Raw genomic sequence first — 18,781 nt, forward strand, 5'->3', positions numbered from 1 at the left:
TCAAAATGCTTCTCATACTTCTCACCTAACTTGTACTTCTCACGTGAGCCTAAACCTTATATATATATATATATATATATATATATATATATATATATATATATATTAATTAGATTTCCGGTGAAAAAAGTGTAAACAATAAAATCAATGGCACAATCATTTTTTCTCGTATATCAAGAAAATAACTTTTGCTTATGCTTTTTTGGCCTTCTCTCTCTCCCACCATTAGGAGCATAAAAAAAATTCCAAAAAACATTTACTATTGTTGGTCATGACCAAGAAAAAGTCCAAAGGAAGGAGGAATAATCATTTGTCATTATACCATGATATTCCCTTTTTATCTTTAAGGAAAAGCAAAAATTTAAAATATAAATAATAAAATAAAATAAATGAAAGATAAGAATCATAAGATGGCATTTCAATTTTTGAAACAAAAACCAAATCCACGACTTTGCCTTTATACCCCAACCTCAAATAACTGCTAGCCCTTTGAATCACTTCAAGAATCAAAAAAATTAATCCAAACTTTGGGTGTTTTTAATCTAAAACATAGCTTAATTAGGCTTGTTTATATGGCAAATTTCAACACCAAACTTAGAAATTCAGAGCTTTATTCTACTCTAGGATTATTAGATAAGTTACCACTTGAAGAAGAAGAATCAGAAAAACCTCCTCAAGTTGTGTTACTAATAGCATATGTTCTTGAAAAGAACATTCAAAAGAATGACAAGTTGTTGAAGAAGTCGAAAACAAAAGACGGGGTGACTATATTTCACGGCTCCAAAGCGCCTACGTTGAACATCCGGCAATATATTGAACGAGTATTCAAGTACTCGAAATGCAGCCCGTCTTGCTTTGTTGTTGCGTACATTTACATGGATAAGTTTATTCGAGCTACAACTTGTTATCTTACTTCCCTCAACGCTCACCGCCTTTTCATTGCTTCTGTTATGGTTGCTACCAAATTTATTGAAGACGTGTAAGTCAAACTACCACTCTAACTTCTATTTTCTGATACTCTTTCTGTTTTAGTTTCCCTTCTAATAATGGCATGTTATTTTGCTAGATTATGCTGTTTTTTATGCCAATTTTAGTGTCAGATTATGTTAATCTGTTCTTTAATAGGTTCTGTAAACAGCTTTTGCTTTACTAACCAGAAAATGATCGACTTTAGATTTGAAACACTTTCTATTTCATATTTCGAGTTGATCAGAAAACAACTCGGAAATCTACCTATGTCAGAAACTGAATTCACCAGACCCAAAAACAACCTGACCAACTGTTTTGAAAAGTTTCTCTTCACATGCCACTCTATAGGTGGCAAGAGATTGAGCAGGAACACAATACGAGTGTGTTCTATTCACTGAATTTCACATATTTTTCCTAGACCCTTATCAAAATTTATTTAGTTATAAATTATACTTAACTGCATAATCCACCCTTATTTTTCCTGAACTTATGTTATCTGAACTTACTTTTCCGAAAATAAGTGAAAAGTACGATAAACAATGGCTGTGCCGATTTTTGAAAATCTGACATGGAATGTAACGCCTTGTAGCTTCCTTCACTCTGGCCTAGTTGGCCCTATCATCTCTTCCAACAGATGAACGTCCTTATGTTAGAATTAATGGTTCTACTCCAAACATCAGTAATGGTTGGAGGTAATTATTCAGTGTTATGGTGTTGCTGAGCTTATGAAAACAACTCTTCTAAACTCTCAATCTTTAACTAACTTCATCCAACCGGGAATTAATGTTACATTCCCCATTAAGGACATCGACATGATTTTACAACCAATTATAGTAGTAGTGTCGTTGATTTTTGCCTTTACCTGAAGTACTGATAATACTTAACCAAAAATGCAGGACATACAACAATTCATATTATGCCAAAGTTGGAGGAGTTAGCATAGCAGAAATGAACAAGCTAGAGTTGAAGCTTTTACGCAGCCTCAACTACAGGCTGCACGTCACAGTAGAGACGTTTGATCAGTATTGTCAACAGTTGGAGAAGACAGCAGGATCTTGGAATGAGAGAAGTTTCCATAAAGAACGGGCAACGTAAACCTGTGGCTTAAAAGGTAGCTGGCTGAAGAAAGATGAGTCTAAATGTGCTCCGAAATTTGCAGGATATACCTGCGGAGCCATATAGTTAAACCACTCCTACATACTAATATCCCTCTAAGTATGGGGATCTTGAAGATCTTAATCTACACAGACAAACAAACAGTTGTCTATTTCTTCAAAACCAAATTTACAATAGGTCTTCCTTCCAGTCTTTTTGACAAAATTTGTTCATGTTCTCAGTCATGAAATTCCGATCAGTTAATCTGGTTGTCAGGTCTAAAGAGAATCTATCAAGTGATCTCTGTCATTGAAGGAGACCCTTAAAGTTAAATGTTATTTTGAGTGAAGATTGCGTCCGATGAATACAAATCTATATTGCTACGACAATACAACACACTGCTACTGGACAGTGCAAACAATTTTTCAAGTATCTTACTAATAATTTTAATTTATTGCACATATTGTGCACAAAAACACTAAATTTAAATCACTATACACTACCAGAAAACCCTTGCATCCAAGATTCAAATCCTGAACCCTTATCAAAGATTTGATGAGCTACAACAGAACAATGGGTGTGGGTCTATAAATGTCTGGCGTTGAGTAACCCATTTCTAGGCCCCAAGAGGGTAGCGAGGAGGAAAAACAACTCCCACATGGACTTCTCTATAATTTTCTCAGTTGGAGCTGTTTCTCCTTGCTGCATAAGTACGATAAACCGCCAATCCGGCGAAAACAACAGCTACTCCAACTGTAAAAGTAAAAATCATATAAACCAGGTTCAGTAAACAAGTATAACCTGTGCAATTGAAACACACAGCAACAAATTCATCGAGGATTATCCCCGGGAATCAAACACCCACCATCCCAAACACAAGTTTGCTCAGGCACTAGCCATCAATTTCAAGATGCTGAGTTAAAATGTCATTACATGAAAGTAAATCTGTTGAACTGATACATAGACACATTCAGGACATGGTGAACCAGAGGAATGACGTGACATTTCCATTATCTCAAGCTCATTCAAGATCTAATGTTTCATATTTGGAGAATCTAAGAAGACAGCATAATGACATGTTTGGTTGGAAAATGTGAAGATTTACTAGACATTTTTTCAGGGCTCCCTTTCAGGAAATTTTATAAAATAGAGCAATATATTTGATTACAGAAGCTGCATGGCCGGAAAAGATATCATAATAAAAAGTTCCTTCCTAATGCATTATTCATTTATTAGCTACACAGAGAAGTCACATTCCTTTTTATATGTTCTATACTGATCCTAGGAGAACTATGGGAAAATAATGTACTAGATTCACTACGTAAATCGAAATAAGGTGATACGACCACCACCTAATACCATTTAGAATGAGTGGTGAGCAAGAGGGTTTTTCAAGCAACCTTTTTTTTTGAATTAAAAAATAGTCTGGGTAAGCAATAAAAGTCCCATGAGGGCCATGACAATGCAGAAAAAATTCAAGGCTATTAAAAAATACCTCCAAGAACTCCAACAGAAAGAGCAGAGTTTTTTACAAGACGGTGGTATTGCTTTCGGCTTCTTCCAGCTTCAGTCTCAGGAATGCTCAAATGAGGACGCTCAGCTGAACTTACAATTCTACAGAATATGTTATTGAAGTCCTCCAATTTGGCACTGATAGGCACTGGGGCTTCAACACCCATATCTTGGCTAACCTGTAAAGAAAACGAAAATTTTAAATAAATATTTTCCAATATCCTGGTTAAAAGTAGATAAACATTCCTGCTTTTCAATATTGTACAAGAACGTAAAACTATGCAGTGTTTCTGAATCCTAATCACAATTTTTAGAAGGTTTTGCAGGTGATGCCAATAACAACAAAAGCTGCTTGTTTCATACTATGCCTAGTCACCTAATCAACTCAAATTAAGGTTACTTCCTATTGGATTAAAACATATGGAGTAAAATTTCCACTGACTAAGTGCTGCAAAAGTCACTATAAAAGCTCAAGGATTCAAAAGCTGAAAGTACTGACATTGTTAAGTGCACCTTAAGTCATTATTAAGTAATTTAGATTTGTCTCTGCTAGGGCAACATCACATGGGTTTGAAAAACCAGTTCCTCAAATAGATTTGCCTTCATTAAAGGAAACATTGAGTTCCGCTATAATTCTATCAATGCTGCTCTAAATAATTCAGCGAAATGAGAATAGCAAAGTTTAAGGGAAACATGTAGTTTGCATGAATACACCCTTATCCTATTTACTTTCATCCTGTCCATCGCAGCTGATATGTTACTACTAGTTTCCTAGCAGATACGTAAGCATACACACAGGAAATCAAAGACTTTTGCATCATATAGACAGGAGGGAGGGAAAGATACACTCAGCTTAAATATCATTTTCAAAGTTTAAGGGAAACAAAGGTGGTTGCCTCAACAAGAAATAGATTTTCAACCCAAAAACCATTTCCAGAAAAAAAAATTATAGAGGACAAATGTAATCATGTGAGAGCAAGGTGAGAAAAAAGCAGCAAAGTTTAAAGAAATTAATACTTGACAGTGTCCAACCTACATTAATAAAAAAAAATGAATTCAAAGAAACAATTGATATGATCCATAGAGAGAGAACTACCCGAGTAGAATCTTGGATAGCCATAGGATATGCATCCAGATCATCTTTAGCGGCCACAATAAGGGAAGGCACCTCATAACCAATATCTTCTGCATGGCCAGCAACCTCTACCAGCAATTCAGCTGTCTTTTTCCATGACAATTCATCGGAACTGTGACAAAATGCCTCAAGTCAGCAAAACCCAACAAAAGTTACAAAATTAAGTAACTTGTATGCTAAAAGAAGCAACAATGTTCCTTCAAAATAAAATGTGTGATTACCTGTCATATACAAAAATTGCTATGTCGCAAGCAGCTAGAGAATCTTTGGAAGAAAGTATTTTCTTAACTTTATCTTCAGGTATCTCTCTCAAAACAAGGAACTTCTTGCTTCCCTGGCAGGAAAAGGAAAAAATTATCAAGATGAATTTGTTTAAAGGTCCACATCACCTCCCTGTCCTCTTTTTAACTTAGTTCCCCCCCCCCCCTGCAGTAAATGTCTGTCATCTAACTATCTTTCAGTCAAAGTATTTGAAAGAGTAAAGGTCCACATCACCTCCCGGGAGAAAAAAAAGTTACATAACAAGTCAGCAAAATAATAGGGAAAAAATATAGAACGTATAGACTAGACCTGGTTATTGGACAGGGTAGTCCAATGGATATAGGGTTAGGGTCAAGTTAATAGGGCTTTTATTGGTCAGGGCTCTTATTGGACAGGGCCTTTATTGGACAGAGTCATTATAGGGTCAAACTTATACTACAATTATTTTGAAAATTAAAATAGTAATGATACAAAAAATTACGTGTATAGCTTCGTATTCACTTGTACTTGCACATGGCTATTTTATTTTTCATTTTTCATTGCTCGTTTATTGACCCGCCCACTAATGACCTGCTATTGACCCGCGACCCGCCCATTATCGACCGGCTAAAAATGACCCTTTCAATACCCGACCCTCTTTTGACCCGCCTCGACCCTGACCCGACCCGCCCGATAACCAGGTCTAGTATAGACCTCGAGGACTACTAAAATTTTTGCAAATTTTAGGAGGAGTTGAACATTATACCATACAAAAGCAAAGGACTTAGGGGGCATTTGTTTTGGGTCTTCAAGAAAGGGATAGAGAATGAGTACCCTTCATTCCCTTTTTTGTAGTTTGTTTACCCATTTTAATCATTTCCTTTACCCTAGGTAGCACCGATACGGATACGGGAACGGATACGGGGACGGGTACGGGGACGGAAAACGACAAAACCAAAATTTCTAAAAACGGGTACGGCTTGGATTCGGCAAAAAAAAATTAAATAATATATATTACAAATACGTTTTGAGTAATTTTAAAATCCGATTTTGGATAACATAATACAATTTCATTTAAATTGAGAAAAAAAGGTACATATTTAAGCTTTAATCAAAACTCAAAAAAAAAAAAAAATAAATAAATAAATACAAGTGTCCTACAGAGTAAAAGAGTGGACAAATTAATATTGACAACTAATCCTTTATAAGAAATTCAAAAATAAAGAAATAAATAATACTTGGTACTATAAAGTGGACAAATTGGTTGACAGCTAGACTCCTAGTAGTACAACACCAAAACCACGACAGGTACAATTCAAGAGAACAAACAATTCATCCATATTTGTGGTGGATCCCAAGTATTATCGCACTTCCTCGTCGTTGTTTGCTCCTTCGCTGAATCGCTGTCGCACACTCGCACTTAGTTGTAGGTGACTTCGCACCAGAAGTTCGCCGCCGCCTGGCCGGCAAGGATGAACACCGGCGGCGAGGGAACAAGAAGAAGACCAGCGTCGAAGAACGGAAGAAGAGTCGAAGACAGGTTAGAGAAATTTGGGATTTGGGAAAAAACCCTAAAAATTTGAATTTGGGTCTTAATGGTTGTTGGGTACTTGGTTTTTGTCCAAATACGTACCCACCCGCGTACCCACCCCGTACCCAGCCATACCCATTTTCGGCCCACGTACCCAGAATTCAGATTCGTTTTGGGGACGTTTCCTGGGCGTACCCGTCCCGTACCCGTACCGTACCCGTACCCGGTACGGGAAACGGGTGTACCCAGCCGTCCCCGTGCTTCATAGCCTTTACCCCTCTCACTCCCCAACTTCCCTCTACCATGATCCCCCCCCCCCCTCCTCACCCAAAAGGAATCACCATTCCCCCAAACTCTTCTACACTCATCTTCCTTGACCAACAGTGACCACCACTAGCACCGAAAAACACCACAACCCTCCATCTCCAACCACGAAAAACCATCCGACCCCATGAAAATCCACCCAACAATCACTAAATTTGCCAAAACCCCCATGAAATCAAACCCCACCAACTCAAAATTCACTCCCAAGTCCCAACCACCAGATCTGAAATTATCCATAATTGAGAAAGAGAAAAAGGAAGGGCACTGCCCTGCGGTGGGAGTGCAGCGACGGTGCGCGCAGGTAGAGTGAGGCAGTCCTGGTCGTGGCGTGGAGCACTGGTGCGAGGTCGAGATATAGGTGGGTTGGGGTGGATCCATGGAGCGGGGTGGTGGTGGTTTTTTGGAGGAGAGAGAAGGATTTGTTTTTTTTGCTTCTCTTTCTTCTTGGTAAACAAACAAGTGGAAATTGGGTGTCTTTCATGCCATTCTCCCTCTATCCCTTTCTTGATTTCATTCTCTCTATTTAATTTAAACCAAACGCCCCTTCTACTTCAGTGATTTCATCTAAATTATATGCCACACGAGATGGTAATCCCATGAGACAGATATGGTGAAACTAAGAGGCATCTCACAAGTACCACACCTTTCAAATGATCTGGCAGACTACAAGGTTTTACTGCTCCTATTTGCTCCAATCAGTCAATTTCTCAACTCAATAAGAAAAAGGAAAAGAAAGATTAATATTGATTACAAAGTTTGTAAAAGATTTAGGATAATGCCTTTGCAACATTTTGTCTGCATCAATTATATCAACAATGGATAGAACATATTTCTCATTTAATCACCTGGTATCCAACAATTAAAGACAAGAATTATGTTTGACCATGAAAGGACAAAACTAGAGAAGCAATTCATATGTGATCTTACCCGCTACAAATTGTACTTATTGCCTACATCTAGCCCACCAACTCCTACAGAGATGAGTGTAACCATCCCCGGAAAAAGTAACAGAGAAAGGATAAACATTTACCTATGAAGCCGTGTAATCTAAGGGAAGGAATCCTCAATGAAAAGAAATCAAAGACCATTCTCCAGAACAAGAAAGGGTACGCAGAAGGAAAAAAAAAAGAGAGAGAGAGAGAGACACACAAGGAAGCCTAGACAAAAGCTTCCAACCCATCAGCCATCTTCTCTAGCATGAGCATCTTTCATTTTCTTCCTCCTTAAAAGTACGCTACTAATGTACACCGGCAAGACACAGAAACAAGAATCTGGCATAGATACACATCAACAGGCCAGAACTCGCTAGTCGTTATCAATTCCATCCATTTTTGGTATGCTTGCAATATCCAAGTACGTTGTATCATTTTAGGGGGGGGTAAGCACATCATAGATCATATTTAGTATCACCATAAGTACTCCAGGTAACATGGTTCATACAATCCCCAACGCACATATTGCATTATGTCCTCGTTACATGCCATGTTTATTCTATTTACCGACTTGGTCCCAGCCCAAATGTCTGATGCACTTTTGGCCACATAAGTAAACCTGTGATTTCAAACAATCTCAATCTTACAAATAAAGAGAAATTGTTAGAAAAGAGATGAATTTGCTAACTGAAAGAATTCCAATACATTACTGAGAAAAAGATAAAACCACCAGCGAATTACTGAACTCCAATCAAGCTAAGCATCAAACATCTAGATAATTGGACTAAAAGCTACCTCAAAGCTCGTAATGTACGATATCCTCTTATATCCTATGAACAAATCCTATATGAGACTATTACCCCAACTTTACCACTTTAGGTAAACTAACAAAGCCCAAAGAGGATAGACAAGATTCAAACCCAAACCCTATTATCCCGTATAATCCACTGTCAGAAAATAATACTGAAGGCTTGTTCGTATCTCCAATAGTCCAATCTCATAAACCTTATTTCCTCCTCCTTAAATCCAAATATGAATTAATCTAGCAGATATAATATTCCTACAAGATTATTCTATCTTCACAAAGAGCAGCCAATTAAACAAGAAAGCCAGTATATCGTAATTTCGCATAGGTTCTAATATTACTTTTAAAACATATGCCAAACTTGGTACATTTTCCTTGTGCTGAAAAAACATGCTACTCCCACACGAGTCTAAATGCTCCAGTTCTACATATCACTTACTAGGACTGCTAAAACCATTGAGAATTTGGTCTAAACTTAACCACTAAATTACCACTATCTTTGCACTCTTCCATTCAAATATAAATTACCACAACTTTACCACAAAACTATCCAAAATTGCCGGGCATCAAAGTCTAACAGGTAATTTTGCCGGGCACCAAAATTACCTGTTACACTGAAAGCTAAGCAAATTTTCTGCAATCCACAGAAAGCTAAGCAAGGAGTCAAGCAAGGAGTCAAGGACTCCCCTCCACGAATTCAATTGAAAGGAGTCAAGCAAGGAGTCAAGCAAAAAGTACAAATTTTCTGCAATCCACTGAAAGCTAAGCAAGGAGTCAGGGACTCCCCTCCACGAATTCAATTGTCAATTGTTAATTGTACTTAACAAACAAATACATATAGTATCAGAAGTGAGCTTGGCACGAATATATTTTCATAGAAATTGCAAAGACAAAATGATAACCATAGCAAGTGATCGCAAGTTTGGCAGTGAGGCCAGTGACAACAATTTTCCACAGGGAATCAAATACTACCACCTAACAAGGTCTGCAAAATCATCTTAAATATTCCAGCTAAAATTGAAGCCAAAAGATAAACCACAAAAGATGGTTGTCAGGAATTCATTTTCACCATTGCGGCAAGTTCTTTGAGTTTTTTACACGAGTCCAGAGTCAGCTTACTGATTCCATTAGGATAATTATATTAATTAATGGACAGCGTAATTCTAACTAAATATATGAGTCAGACAGACTAAATGACCACAACTTAATTACCATCTAACCATAAATCTAATTTACTTTTTGAAGGTGAGTACCCTTCACACAAATGTTCGAACAAATACACTTGATTTCAGAATCTAGAGAATGGTACTGTCATAGCTGCATCCCGAGGACTTCTCCTCCCTATACCAGCTCATACAAGTTTCCATATTGGCTAATCCATGAATCTATATTCCTGGAAACTCTAATAGTAGCTTGTTACCTCATCATCTACAAAAGCACAAAATCAACCAGACTCTGCATGACTTTAACTCATGGAACAACTCTCTCTAAGCAAAGGTCCTAAAACCTAAAACTGCTCACCATCTATAAATCACCAATCCTCACTCACCACCCACCAAAACGAGGGACCATTTAAGTCAAAAAATAATATGGTAATAGTTCGACATGAATATAAATAGGAATCAAAACAGGTAAAGAATAGAGTTGTATGGTGAATTCTGTTGTGAAAATTCTAGCTCTAACCACTCAGTAAACTCATCCAACTTTTAAATAGCACGAGGAATACTGAGATACAAAGGGTGCTAGGAATTGATTCCAAAACAAAAGTGCAAAATCATTCACCCAAAGGGACATTGTTAAATATAAACAATTCTTGTAACTGATATGAAGTTCTCTCAAAGAATTAGTTAAAATATTACTTTTCTTTATATGCAAAAGGTAATTTTGAACTTCTGATTAAAAGTGAAAAATAAAGCAAATACATTTGGAGAAAAGAACCGAAAATGCTGATTTACTTAGCACATTCTTTTCTTCGAAGTATACCCTACAAAGAAATTTTATTTCCATAAAATAAATATCTTACGCTGTTTTGAAATAAAGGATAGCCAAGAGAAATGCATTTGAGAAGAGAAAACAGAAAACAAAAATAACAAAACTTCAAACAAACAATTCGTCTTTATAGCGACTTTTATTCAATAAGTCATAGAGGGTGTTCTTAAAACTTAGTACGGTAGTTGAGGGTTCCTTCCAAAACAAAAAGAAAATAGTGGACAAGATCCATCAGCTCCTCAATCAAAATATCCAACTATGCAATAGACGAATAGAGACTAAAAGGCAAAACCAATCAGGCCCCAAGCTTCTAAATCAATCATGATCTTTTACACAACTGACACAAGACAAATTGCCTCAAGCGTCCAGCACTCAAGCAGTCTAGCCATATAAGAGCCTAACAAAAGTAAAGTTTCCCCTTGATTTTCTATCTGACTCTTTCCTTTCACATGCGCCATAAAAGGCTAGTAGCACAATCAGCTTCTAAAAGTTTACAAGGAAGAGATGAGCAGCTGTTTTTACATACTCTTCACTGGAGCATTACCTACTAGCAAGATTATTGAAATAAGCCAATCCTTTAGAGGAAACCTCCCACGTAGCAGCCTGATAAAAAATACAGACAACACGCATCAAAAGGACCCTCAAATCTCGAAATGCCAAATGGTTGGAGAGGTAACTCATAACTTTAAACCCCTTCATTTAAGTTTACATTTTCTTAAACATAAGCTTCCCATTGTAATGTTGTCAAACAAGAAAAGTATCCCTTTTAAGTTCGAAAATAAGTCTCCTTACTTCAAAAGGCACCTTCCTTCTATTATTAGCAAATCCAAATATAGTTAGATATGAAAAAAAAAAGTACCACCATCAATACAACACTTCTAGCAAAATAGCTTCCTCAAATGACGTGATCCTAACGAGCTCTGGAATTCTAAGAAATAAAAGGAATATGTGGTGCACCAAATATCAAGCCACTAACCACGCTAAAGCGTTTGCTCGAGAACAAACCAAAATAGATTTCACAATTACTAGCAACGTCATGTATTTGTTCCATCAAAGCACTCTATTCCTGATTTCCATACCAATTCACCAAGACTAAAACTAAAGAAGATTTCCCAGCATCACCATGTATTTGCTCCATCAAATCACTCTATTCATCATTTCCACCCAATATTCACCTAGATAAACTATAGAAGACAGAGTATAAATCATAGGTTAGAAACTAAATGAAGAAATAATGGTTCCAATATCTCAGGGTGAAGCAATTTCAGCAATGGTGACAATTAAACACACTAAGTGTATGTATATGAACATCATAACGAGGAGGAAAGAAGCGCATTATCTCCATTATTTATAAGATACAACAAATGATACATTATATTAAACGACTTATCAAGGATCCAATTCAGCTACTGCAACAGTTAGGCTGAAGAAGCTTCTTTTGACATTAAACAGAAATAATACTTGCATCTGAGCGCTCTTTACTCGAAATAAGGTAATTGTATAGCCAATGATAGGAACATAAGTGGACTTCTACTGCAAAGGGACCAGTATATTAAAGGTACTCACCGAGGACCCTTCAACAACATTTACAGCATAACGCTCCTCAGTGTTTGCGCCATTACTCTCAGAGAATGGCCTGCATTTGAAAAATAGATAAGAGTGAGAAAATCACTACACCTTCAAACCTCTATAAAGATTTTAAATCGCACATAACACAAACAAAAACATATAAGAGTTTATCTGATAACCAATAGAGTAACAAATCAAAGAGAAAGCACTCTAACCCCTCAATATCATGTAAACATAACATATACACAAGTACATATAACAAAACAAACCTTCCCAGAAAAGCATCCAACAATGCCGATTTGCCAGCGTTCCTTGGTCCAAAGACATAGCATTGGTAAACATTTCTTTCAGATTGCCGCTTCTTGCGATCTATACGCCGCCTCCTAGTTAGACGAATGGCAGAAGCAGCATCTCCACCATACATAATGTACTTCAAGTACTCCACACTCTTAGCTGGTTCCAGAAGAGTCATAAGAGCCCACTGCATATTACATCGATCGTATGAGCTATTAGGCATCATGTTTAAAAACCTAGCTTTCTACAGCCACACTGCCAAACCCAGCAGAGAATAATGAATGCCAATGCATTCCATACCAACCACCACATTGCAGGGTGCTGTAACAGAATTAAAAAAAAAAAAGACACTATCCCGTGGTAAGAGAAAAGTACATCTACACTATGATCCTTGTAGCTGTACCTTTCTCCTTGGGAGAAACACTCAAAAAGATTGGAGCAAGCAGAAGATTGGGAAAACTGGGCTCAAAATTATTGCCACCAGAAAACTGTCAATGAAGCTAATTAAATGAAAACAGCATCAATGATTATAAAATATATACACCAAGTTAAAAATGACAATGTATACCAGCAGTTCATTAGGGAAAAAAAATCTTTCATAGTTCTAATAAATATCACAGAAAAAGGAATATTAGAACCTCGAGCAGGTATGATACTTTAACAAATCAACTCTCTCAAATGATTCCGTTAATGCCACAGATAAGTGTGTGCCAGTCAATAAATTATTCAACCTAAGGCGGAAGCCATGGGAACACTTAAGTAGACGTACCTCCGACAGAAATCCATCCATTGTTAAACCTCCCAATGCAGTTGTAGGTGCAGCATCCTTGTATGGACCTTCACTCCAAGGACTACATCATTAGACAGACCAAAAACACGTAAATAAACATCATAAAAAACATACAGAAACTATTAAAAAAAAAAAAAGATATAGGTAAGTAAGTAGTACCAATCTGGTGCTGTAGAAAACAGATCATCCACATCTGGAGGGCGAATAGCACCATCCTACAAAAAGAACCATAAAAATCACCTACCCAGTCAAAAATGTGTGCACGAAATGAGTAAATTGGAAAGAAGACAAGGATAAAAAAACAAACTACCACAACATGATCAATGAAACAAGTACTTTTATGGCAATGAAATAGCCGAATGCAAATTGGTTAACTTAATCCATTTGTGAAAAGAAGCAAATGGACTTACATTATCAGTGTCATACATAGTGAAGATTCCTTTCAAGGCTTCTACAGCATCGTTTGTCATCTCCACACTCTGCATATTTTAACAATCAATGATAACCACAAGAACAGAGAAAAACATCAACCCATATATGGATATGGGTTAAATTAAAATACACAAATGAAAGCAAATTGATGGTGTAAAACAGCACGTTTATAGCTAATCTAATCAACGAAACAAGAAAGTATAGTGAGATAGACATCATATATGGTGCAAGAATTGTAAGGCAGATTCAATACTGGGTATTCTCTTGTATAAAAGAGGGAAAAGTCTCAATAATTTCTCACTTTGGCCTTTCCTATAAATTCTCCATAGTTCTCATCTTCCCAACACATAGACAACCTCAAAGTTACAGCAAGGAAAGGCAGTAAAAGTTGCTGACAGTAGAATTTTCTGATATGCAGGCATACTCAGGCCGTGAACAATTTAAACTCAACTAGTTTACCAAAGAAATTCCAAATATTCTGCATGTCAAAATAAAAACAACATGAATTCCTTTCAAGTGGGATTTAGCATTCCATGCACCATTAATTTATCCACATAGTTCTAACATTATAGCATGATACAAAAAGCTGCTGATACAGCTTGCCAAAATGAAATTGCGGGTTTTATTCGGCCCACACAAAGAAGGTGAGCTGACCTGGTCTGGCGCTCGTTTGAATGAAGGTGGAAGAAAATCATCATCGAGCCTAATTTCATTATTATATCCAAACTTCCGCAGGACAGTCCATGTTGTCTCCAGCCTCCCTTTCTCTATGAAAAGTGCATGAAGGAACAGAAATCCTCTCAATGTGAGACCACGCTCATTGACTCCTTCAGACAACTTTTCTTCTACAACCCTCTTGACGCCTATTATTTCAGAAGGTTGGAGAGGAGCATTGAAGCACTTGACCTGTTTACATACAAATAGTGAGTGTCACAGAACACCTGGTACTCATCAAAACACTTGTATATTATATTGTAAAAAAAATTAAAAAAGACCGTGTGTAATTAAAAGTTGAGATGAATTACTACAGTCGAGAGATTTATGACGCAATAGTAACTGTATCCACAAACCTGGAAGTCATTCAACTCTGCATCACTTAGTGCACCATCCTTGTCATGGTCACACAAAATAAATATGCGTTTCAGCGCCCTGACACATTGAGGCCGCAATGTTTGAGTCTCCTGATCAAATAATGGTGCTGTAGGGTGAAGAACAGCTTTTTGGGCATAGTAAAAAACCTCTGGGATCTGCAACAAGTCATGGCCGTAAAAAAAATCAATATAAAGATCAGTCAACAGTTCGACATGAAACATATACCTCTATATTAAATAAACTGTTCAACCTCCTCCATCAAGACACAGAAGGACAAAAAGACAGAACACCAGAGTCCAGGCTTTCAAGTCAGAGTAGAGTTTAAGAAAAACTTGTATTCATAACACAAAAGTTTCAACTCACATCCAGAAAAGAGTGCAGGGAAATGAAGCAATTATTTTCTGAGAAGTAAAGCAAAGAGATGAAAAAAATTCAGTCTTCTGCCGGGTCAGGCTCTGTTCTGTTCACTTTAATCTCATTACTTATTCTTGGTCGAATCACTTCAGAGTGCCGGATCATACCAAAAGATTCAGACCACACCAAACAAGAAATATTCAGACCACACCAAACAAGAAATATTCAGACCACACCAAACAAGAAATATTCAGACCACATCAAACAAGAAATATTCAGACCAACCCAAACTTATCACCATACATTTCTTCAATTGCATTGATAAAAATTTATGGTAAGTTGATATTATAAATATACACATTGAAGCAAATCTAACAAGACCCAACACAATAATGTTTTTTCTAATACATTAGTGAAAAAGTACAGTCAAAGTTCCGATTAAACCAGACAAGTCCACAAAGATGTAGACCATAGAGAGGACAGGGTCACATTGTTTCAGGTGAAGAGGACATAGCCTAAAATCCCTTTTCTCTGGTCTGTATATTGTCAATCGTATTCAAATTTGGGAAGTCAACAGAAATAAAGTTGAAGATGGATAGAAATAGATTGACAGACAGAAAAAGGTGACAAATGGGTTACCTGTATTTGTCTGGATGCAGAGCATTCTATGCAAGTTTCAATCTCACGAAATTGCTGCATAATTGGAGACATCACCTGCTCCAGACTGACTTGCTGTTGCTCATCCCTCAAATCCAACTTACAGCCAACAACAATAACAGGGACTTTCACCTGCCATCAAGTATAACACTGATATCAAGTTGAAAATAATTTCATTTGACAATTACACGTAAACAATATGACACCCAGCAAGAAAAAGCACAAACTTCCCTAATCTTACAGAATACATATTACCCATGTCACAAAAATATGTCACTTATTTTAGTATATAGAGCACACTCCTCTATAGTATTGTCCCCCCCCCCCCCTAATCAAGTAATCTACCTATTACCCTTCCACCCTCACAGGGGATATTTTTAAGAGAGAGACAGAGTTATGCTGAAAGTTATCTGAGAAACTCATACATTACATTTAATTCAACCAAAGAACGGGATGATTTGGCACATGGGATAGCCACTTGCCCTGCGCTACAGGCACTTGAGAAGGTGACACTCTTGACACAATTTTATGTCCAAGGGACGGACCCCTTCTGTATCTACAGGCAAAGACTTTGTAGTCGCAGAATACATGGCCCAGCAGGTGATATTATGAGTCAATTACGGAGCTTGCTAGCTATGCTAATCTAAAATTATATTCCGAGAGAGGTAGCCACAAAAAACATGTCAAAACAGGATGCTAGTGAGAAGAAAACAGCTCAAATCCACCAAACCAAATGTTCAGTCCTTTTCTCAAAAAGCTATTAAAATGTGGAAACAATGTGGAAACAACGACCTAGAAGAAGCAAAGCAAGCCAATCATCACATAAAAGAGGCACACAGTAGCCCAAGTGTGAACAATACCTCCAATCGACGAAGCTCAGGAAGCCAATATGTGCTCAAACGATCTAGAGTCTCGGGACGATCACACGCATAAGTAAGCACAACAGCATCAGCACGCCTCATCTCTTCCCCAACTTTATTCCTCTGCTCAACACTAATCAATACAACACAAGAAAACAACTACTCATAAAGATCAAATAAAATAGATGCACATTAGATTGCAATTCCAAATAAAAACCACATTCAAACAGCAGCATATTAAAGGGCTAACCGGTAGAGTACACACATCAACGCTCAAAGCAGAGAATAAAAAAATAAACAAGTCACTAAAATCACAGTAAATAGCACCCATCAATCAAAGTATAATGCAATAAGATGGATAACAAAAACGCAGATAAAATAGAACAAACTCAACAAACCCCGCACAACAAATCACAAAAAATCGATAAAAAATCAAAAATTGAATAAATTCCAAGAAAAAACCTACAAATGTTTTTGTACAACCAATGAAACCAAAAGTTAATGAGTGAAAATAAAAGAGGATTCACCTTGAAGAAGTATCGATAATGGTGATAGGAACACGATCAGGGTACATATCGTCAGGGAGGCGAGACGGCGGCATTACCGGTGGAACATTGGTCGGAAAATTATCGGAAACAGCTGTTATTATTAAGCTAGATTTTCCGGTAGCTTTGTCTCCGGCAACCACGATTCTGATACCATTTTTGTTACCAGTCGAAGATTTCGCCATCTATAAAAAAACCTGAATACAACCCACAAAATTATAAAATATAAAAAAAATCCACACATGGAAATTACAGAAACATGGCGTAAATTTGCTGACAAATGACGAAGTAGAAGGAGGAAAGAGAAGGGGTGAGAATTTTTAGGGGAGGGGAGGGGGGGTGAGATGCTTACGGTTGGGTAAGGGAGCTGGAGACTGAAGAAAAACGTGCCGGGAGATTTGCAGAGAGAAAATTAGAAATGGGAAGAACCCTAATTGTTTTTTCAATTTGTTGGCTATTTTGATGAGTTTTGTCTTGGAGAACAAGAAGAAAGAGAGGGAGGGGGTGAGGAATCTTGAGGGTGAAAATGGGAGAGGTGAGGTGAGAGCCGATTCGGGTTTTTGGCTGATTTTTTTTTGGATATAGTAAGATTAGTTCGGTTTAGGATGAACTTTTTCTGGATAAAGTAAGATTAGTTCGGTCTAGGATTAAAATATCCTATTTTTATATACTTACAATTACATAATATCAAGTTTTTATAATTATATCAAAAAGTAAATATAGATATTAATAATAATAATTACATTAATTTATTGAATAACGTTAATTAAAAAAATGTAAAACTATGGTATAAAGGAACGCATAAAGTATAAAATTGATTTAAAATTACTTTAAGATAAATTTAAAATGTCGATGATTTGATCGAAAAAATAGATCTGGAACCTTCTTGTGGTCTAAATCGATTTTATTTTCTTGCAAGAGGTTGAATGTGTTTTTGGGTTTTAGAGAGAGAAAGTTGGGTTTTTGAAGGAAGAGGAAATGGGAGGATAGAGAAATAAGAGAGTTGGGAGGGATATTGAAAGGGTTGAATCGAATTGTGGAGAATTTTGGGTGTAAATTTGGTTACCGCCTTCATTCTTTGAGACGAATTGAGCTTGAGGGGGAGGAAAATGGTTAGGTTATCTCGAAACAAGAAGAGAGATGTGAAAAGAGAGAGAGAGAGAGAGAGAGAGAGAGAGAGAGAGCAAAATAAGGTGTACTTTAGTGAGGAAGGCAAAACCAGTACTTAATTACTCATTATTTTTTAATAGGCGCAATGCTTTCATAATGGGCAATACCATAAACGTACAAATAAATTGGCCAAAGATGGTCTAACCAATTAATCATAATGGGTATTACTTTTTCCGTTACAAATCCAACCTTATTTGTTAAGAACAACAATTTTGCCGTTATGAATGCATTATTTAAACGGTATAAAGTACGCCTGTTACAAATAGGGTGTTACAAATAGAAACCTTTTCACTAGTGGTAGTATGAAAAATATAAAATAGTCCTAAAGTGGTAAGTGCAGCATTATTTTGACCACTTTTCTCTCTTGCTTGCTTACACTCATATGTCACATTGTTATATGTTCTTGTGTTATCTTGTGCCATTGAAAAGTATAATTGATGGTAGTCAATTGTTACTTACCTGATTTGTGTGGCGGTTGTATTACAA

The 18,781-nt window shown here is 36.9% G+C and overlaps 2 protein-coding genes across 2 annotated transcripts; one reads left to right on the top strand and one right to left on the bottom strand.

Annotated features, from left to right (window-relative positions):
- Window positions 1–402: 402 nt before the first annotated feature.
- LOC110795700 (cyclin-P3-1) lies at window positions 403–2,496 on the top strand. The gene is made up of 2 exons (XM_022000715.2): window positions 403–979; window positions 1,866–2,496. Exons 1-2 carry the CDS (start codon window positions 573–575, stop codon window positions 2,062–2,064), a joined length of 606 nt encoding a protein of 201 aa, XP_021856407.2. The 5' UTR covers window positions 403–572; the 3' UTR covers window positions 2,065–2,496.
- On the bottom strand, window positions 2,374–17,651 carry LOC110795699 (mitochondrial Rho GTPase 1). The gene is made up of 15 exons (XM_022000714.2): window positions 17,478–17,651; window positions 17,108–17,322; window positions 16,581–16,713; window positions 15,703–15,852; window positions 14,688–14,864; window positions 14,272–14,523; window positions 13,596–13,664; window positions 13,345–13,400; window positions 13,165–13,246; window positions 12,371–12,582; window positions 12,099–12,168; window positions 4,933–5,045; window positions 4,673–4,823; window positions 3,560–3,755; window positions 2,374–2,817 (listed from the first exon to the last, which is right to left on the bottom strand). Exons 2-15 carry the CDS (start codon window positions 17,308–17,310, stop codon window positions 2,744–2,746), a joined length of 1,938 nt encoding a protein of 645 aa, XP_021856406.1. The 5' UTR covers window positions 17,311–17,322; window positions 17,478–17,651; the 3' UTR covers window positions 2,374–2,743.
- Between the last annotated feature and the right edge of the window lie 1,130 nt (window positions 17,652–18,781).

This window comes from Spinacia oleracea, chromosome 4, assembly GCF_020520425.1.
Source record: "Spinacia oleracea cultivar Varoflay chromosome 4, BTI_SOV_V1, whole genome shotgun sequence".
Taxonomy (NCBI): domain Eukaryota; kingdom Viridiplantae; phylum Streptophyta; class Magnoliopsida; order Caryophyllales; family Amaranthaceae; genus Spinacia; species Spinacia oleracea.